The sequence below is a fragment of the Typha angustifolia genome, chromosome 1, assembly GCF_048772165.1.
Source record: "Typha angustifolia cultivar Huaian chromosome 1, ASM4877216v1, whole genome shotgun sequence".
NCBI classification, from domain to species: Eukaryota; Viridiplantae; Streptophyta; class Magnoliopsida; order Poales; family Typhaceae; genus Typha; species Typha angustifolia.
In genome coordinates, this window is record NC_133239.1 from 10,069,301 (window position 1) to 10,076,047 (window position 6,747).

General features: G+C 33.8%; 1 protein-coding gene across 1 annotated transcript; it reads left to right on the forward strand.

Moving 5' to 3' along the window:
• Window positions 1–2,508: 2,508 nt before the first annotated feature.
• LOC140767184 (RPM1-interacting protein 4-like) lies at window positions 2,509–6,101 on the forward strand. The gene is made up of 4 exons (XM_073107010.1): window positions 2,509–2,667; window positions 4,710–5,189; window positions 5,289–5,465; window positions 5,771–6,101. Exons 1-4 carry the CDS (start codon window positions 2,662–2,664, stop codon window positions 5,801–5,803), a joined length of 696 nt encoding a protein of 231 aa, XP_072963111.1. The 5' UTR covers window positions 2,509–2,661; the 3' UTR covers window positions 5,804–6,101.
• Window positions 6,102–6,747: the final 646 nt, after the last annotated feature.

Below are 6,747 nucleotides of genomic sequence, written 5' to 3' on the forward strand. Positions count from 1 at the left end.
TTTATATATAACACCCTACGTTTTAATAAAATTACGGTTTACATCCTATCACTATTTATAAATCGAGTCCTATGATTTAGCGAATATGTGCAGAACCGTGAGAATATTTCATGAAGTAAAAATATTTTATTTCTAAAATAATTAAAATACTCTTATTTTTAAAATGACTAAAATATCCTTAGTATAACTCGGTTGAGGATATTTTTAAAATTCCTTTAGTATTATAACTTATTACTCAAATAAAACAAAGTTCGTTAGCTAATATATATATTTATTGGCTTTGCGATAAATAATACATATAAATAGAGGAGATGAAGAATCAGTAATTTTCAGCTAAGGTCACAACATATAAATATAGGAGTATAAAGTCAGATTCAATGTGTAGGTGTAGGATACTATGATATTGGTTTCAAATTAGGGCCTCACAATGGGTGACTATGAATTATTTGAACTTAACCATAAACACTAAATGACATAAATACTTGTGCATCATCCAAGTAGGAGTTATGATAAGGTCCTAAGGAGTTATGAATAATTAATTCCATAAGAATGTAAAATAATATTCCTTAACTAGTTTTTATAATAATATCTTCTTAAATTTTGTCTGAATATTTTTTTTATCCCTTTAAAAATTCTAGTTAATCGGTTTTTACTTAAGTATCCCTTTAGAAGTTATCGTAGTGTTTAAATAATCCCTTGAATAATAAATGATTTACTACTCTTCTAAAATAACAAGTCTCTTTAATGAGCACCTGAACAACAGATCAAACCTAAATGCAAGTGTGTTGATGATGAATGATGTTAATAAACACTTCAGCTCCTTCCAAACTTCTAGTTGAATGAAACCTCTCAGGCTCACTCCTAAGAGGTGTTATCAAAATGGAATACAGGCACCAATCTTCAAATTGTTGACGACAAATTATTCGATGAAATAAACAGGTTGAAGATAGCCACAACTATAAACATGAACGAAAAAAATAAGAAAGCTTATACACCAGATAACTCCATATTCAACCATATGAGCCTTTCGTGCGACTAGATATTCAAATTTCACCATTGCTAAAGGACTTAGAAGAGCGGTCATCTAGGATCTTTCACTCTTATTTTTGGAACTTAGAAGCTCTAATTTGATTGTCGCTCATAAGCTATTGGCTATCAAAAGTTAAATTTATAGTGTTTTTTCTTAAAGAATCTCATGATAAGATCCGGCGAAGAATCAACACCAACAGCACTTATTCGATTAAATCTCACTACCTTCTTCTCAACTTCTTAGTTGTGAAATTTGCTAACTTCTATATAATTCGGTGATCCCATCTTCTTTCGAAGCTTAAATTTTTTTTCTCTGGTTAGTTAGACTATACAAGCTTCATACTAGATCTAATTTAGCTAGAAAAAATTTCTCATAACCTATCTCCTATGCATTTTTGATATGGAGATCTAATTAGTGGGAACATTTTCTTACATTTTCCCTATACTCTAACAAACAACATCAGCTTGAAGATCAGGTTCACACTAGTAGTCAACTCTATCAGGATCTCGCGACCTCTCCATCCCTTCATAAGACTTATGAATTCCTTGTCTTTATCAGATAGAAAATTTGACGAGTGTGCAACAATAGAATCTTCAAATTTAAATCTCTCGGCTCCGGTTGGCTTCTATCTAGAATTTGCTAATCTATGGCAAAACTGGGAGTCATATTACCCACTCTTGTCCTATTTCCTTTTTCGCATTCTCCTTCGTTTATAATATTTAACTTTGTAAATTCTTCTCCTTAATTTCATAATCGGACCATGCCCGTTATTTCTCAAATAAATAAATAGCCCTATAGTTTTAATAGTTTAATATTTAATTTTAATGATAATAAGTAATTAATTTAAACAAAATAAGACAAATAAACTTATAACATTACTCTATGGGTATGATTTAAAAATCATTATACAGCATTCCAACATGGCCTTTGGAAATCAAAATTGGGTCACCCAAATATAGGGTTAGGTTTGGGAAAGATAGTGGCTATCCATTAAGGAGTACACCACAGGAAATATTTTATTTTACCCCTTCTTTTATTTATTTTTTCTATTATTTTCATTCCACCCCAAATTTGCTTTTGGCATTAGCCAATTAGACCCTTCTGTTTACCCATTATCAATTTCTTATCTGAGAGAACACCTTGGATCATATTTAATCTCGTACAGAAGTATGTTAAGATAAACACTACTAATAGAATGATCTTCCATGAAGAAAACTAACAGAGAAGGGTGTTTTAGATAGCCCCCCAAAAAAACAGAGGGTTGGATTATAAATAAGAAAACAATGGAGGGGTTGAAATAGAAATTTCCTAACACTATATATGTATGAAATGCATGCATGTCTGTATTTATGTATGTATGTAGATATCAGCACGTTTTTGAATACGTTTGAACTTTGAAGACATCAAACACGGCTGGGTGGCGCGAGTCAACGGTCTTCTTTCCCTTCTCTATCCCCCCCCCCCCCCCCCTCTCTCTCTCTCTCTCGTCTGGGGGGCTCCAAATAAGTCTTCGGTTCCGCGTCTAAGGAGAAGGCGACTTCTTTTTATACCGGGAAAGGAGAGGAAGAAGTAGTTGGAAGGAGAAAGGAGGCATCTTTAGTCCTTTTGGGAGGAAAAACTATCATCTTCTGATGGCGGTGAGTGCTTTCTCTTCACATTGAACTGCATGCGTTCGGATGTGAACTTTTTGGTTACTGCCAAGAAAGTTGAAGCCTTTTCTTTCTGAGGTTTTTATCCGAATAAAAGGAAAGAAAGAAAGAAAAAGTTAGATTCTTTGGGCATCTGGTTCTTTATTCCTCTTTTGTTTCTTTGATTCTTCTTGGCATATGAATATTTGATGTTTATTATTGATTAGATTGTGCTGGAGACTTCAACTCTGCTGTTCTCAGACAGATTGTCTGGGTTTGGGTTTTGATTCGAGAATTCTCGATTAGAGCGAATAGAATCTTGAATAAGTTGTAGAGGGTTAAGGAGAAGAGATTGGTGGTAACCTGGATTAAGATGCAATATAATTAGGAGAAAAATTGCCCATATTTGTGTTTGTTGACCCATGCCCTGGCCAAAGTGGCCATGGTTCCTTTGTTTGGTTTCAGAGAGAGAGTTTTAGAGTATGGTAGAAATCCTTGCTAAATTATCTGCTTGTAATCTTTTAGGTTCTTCTCATTTTCCTGTTAATCTTGTTCTTTTTAGAATCAAATCCTTCTTTTCTCTGAATTATGTATTATATATACTGCTTGAATTGGAGCTGGACATAAACAACTAATACTTTGATACCTTGTTTGGTTGGTGAGTAAAGTTAATCAAGAATAAGTTGGATAAGTTTGTTGACGTTTTTATATGTAAATTAGGTTAACTGTTTACATTTATGCATACTGGTACTGTTGATAATTTTCCATGTCAATTACCATGATGCCCATCTGAGTGTATTAGTTATAATATATTTAATATAACTAAACAAATAAAATTAACTTATACAATATAATCATAAAATATCATATGTTTTTTAAAATTATTATCAGAAATTTTCGTTATATAAAATAGATAATTACTTCTCAGATTTTTGTGCTTAAAAATATTAGAAAAGTTATTTTGGTAGAGGGAATATTATTTATTCTATAATAATATAATAATTATTATTGGTTTATAGTAAGATATTATGCTTGTTATTTTATAAGGAAATATCGTTATTTTGAATAGTGTAAAAGGGTAAATTGGTAAATATCTCTCTTATCCTTGTTCACATATCCTTATCACATTTCTTTCGCCTGAGATAAGATTTCATGTATAAACTTTCGCATGGCCTACTTTATGTAAGACTTGGCCAAAATGCGTATAAGTGGCCGTTTGTTTAAATATATAAGGGAGGCATAATTCACTATTAAGTACCCCTTCCCCTTATGTGCCAAGTAAACATCACCTTAGAGTTTTGTTGTTGTTTAGATATTGAGTTGGTATAGTTTTTATATTCTTATGGCCCAGCAATTCTAAAAGATCTTCATGGAGAAGTTATTTCTAGTGTCAGTAAACATTTGAACATAGTATTGTTCAATGAAATCATTCCTTGCAGGCCCTTTTTTATCAGAAAAATTCATTCTGCGAAAAGAGGGGGTCTGGATAAGAACAAGACTAATGATGACTAAGAGTTACAGAAAAAATTATTTAGAGAAGAGTTATCTTCAATGTCATGGTTCAATAACTCGAGAGAAATCTGATAAAGTTCGGCTGTAGCAGATATAGTGGACAACATGAGAGGACTTCTTTTCCAATGGTTTGGCATCAATTAGATTGAAGATAGGGAGGTGGAAGTATGGCATCTGAAGTTTTTGCGTTGATTAGTAACAAATGTTAGAATCAGTCAATCAAGATTTTTTATTAGCTTTCTTCCTTATCGATGACTTTATGAATGTTAAAAATCAATAATGAACTCATTGGGAACCTTATTTGCTTTGCATTTGATCAAAAACTCAATGCAGGAAATAGAATATAACTGTGCTGCTTCATTATCAAATGAACTGGAATGAATGAAACTTGCTGGTGCATTTAATCTGAATTTGGAGTGAGACCACCCAACATGTCTGAAATAGCAATGTCTTCCGATGATTTCTTTATGTTTCTTTTGGTCTTTAACTCCTCTTCATCAGTGAAATAACAAATTGCTAAATTAACTTTGTTTGAACAGCAAGCTAATGTTCCTGAGTTTGGCAAATGGGATTCTGGCAATGTCCCTTACACACAATACTTTGACGACGCTCGAAAAAAAAGAAACACTGGCATGGTGATCAATCCGAAAGATACTGATCAAAATGCTGAAACTAATTCAAAACCTGCTGATGCATCTGCACCTAGAATTGAGACTGGAAATCCAAAACCGAAGGATGTAGCATCTGTGAGGAGGCAAGAAACTGATTCCCGACGATCAGCAGGACCTTCTCTTCGTCACGAACAGCAATACAAGGGCCAAGCAAACAATGCCACTCCTGAAAGGAGGCCAAACAGAATGAGTGTTAACCAATCTCCACTCAATCCAATTCATCAATCAAAGCCTACATATAGAGGTGAATCAAATCATTCTTCTGAAAGAAGAACTTCATCTGATAAGCATGCTTCAAATGCCCCAGGAAAAGTTGGAAGGAAGCACGGTGGACGAGGGAATGAATCTGTAGAGTCTTGGCTTATTACTCTCATTTAATATTTTCATGCATAAATACACAGAGATGTAGTTACTAATAAGATGGTCTTGCTTTCTTTAACATAACAGCCAGAACAAGACTTGGCAGTGCCGCCATTTGGTGGCTGGGATGACAATAAGGCTGAATCAGGTGACAGTTATACTGGCATCTTCAAGAAGCTGAGAGAGGATCGAGCATCGCCAACGGTTCCTGGCAGGTCACCGTACCCTACCAGTCATGAAAAGAATAAAAGCCCTCAAGTCAAGGTGCGAGGCTCATCTCTATGCATTTGAATATGTAGTTCTTCCTGAACTAAAATCTCTGTTAGAAAATATTGTGATCATCCAAATTTGAAGAACTCCATATGGATTCTTGTCACACTTGAAAGCTTCTGAATAAGAAATCATCTGAATGTTTAAACTGAATTCTTGTTTGTTCTCATACTCTTAAAATCCACGTATTTGTTGTAGTGAATCTTTCTTATGATTTTCTTTACAACGAATTGCTTACTCTGCCTTTAATTTGTGCAATATCATATTTCTGCAGTCTAAAATATGTTCTCCCGTTTCAGAAATGCTCATGCTTCAGCTGGCTTGGACGGTGAGAAGTGTGTCCCTGCAGAACTTATTAAGCTTCAAGGTGTGAAAAGCTCCATTTAAGGCAGTATAGTGGATATACATTTTTAATCGCCAACCCTTCTGAGAATTTATGTGCATTTGGATGCACTGTTCCCTCATTATATATCTTTCGTTTTCTTTTGATGAAATTGATGTAGAAATTGTAATTTAGCTCTGAAAGGAGAGACAAAATTAGATTTGCTATGATATTCACACCATTTTAGAAATTGTAATGGCACACAAGTTTATCATTGAGAAATTCGCTTCATTCTTTGGATTGTGCAATTTGGGTAATAAAATGTTCTTTGTGATAGAAGTGAATATTAGGGTTGCTGATTTGCTGGGAAGTCCATTTTAGACTTCCTTCCTTGACAACTATTATTTTTGCGCGAGAAATGAAAAACTTAATCATATCCCAATTTATTTTATTTTACTCTTTTGAGAATTTTACTATTATTATTATTATTATTATTTAAACTGATGTTCGAGAATATTCATACAATACGAGCTCTTTTAACTATCTAAGCACAATCTCATTAGCCTTCGGCGGCAACTTCTGTTAAATATACTGCCACCCACTTTCTAATGAATTTGTAACCTTCTCTTCTCATGCATTTAACTTGATTGATCTCACATTTCCGAAAAAGTTATTGCAGCCACCCTCAGTGGAAACCTTCAGAAGTGTTCAAAGATTCTGTAGACAAGAACATGAACAGACTGAATGTTGCTTGATATATTACAACCCCAATTAATAGTTATAATAGCATCAAACAACCTGAAATCCACGCACGGGTTAATTTTGATGACCCAATTCTATCATCTTGAAATCCAAAGCTTTCACTTTCAAAGAACAAATTGCAGTTACAAATTAAGCGATGCAATCTCAAGAACACTGCAAGGGCTTGCCAGTCACACTCGAAATAGTATAAAC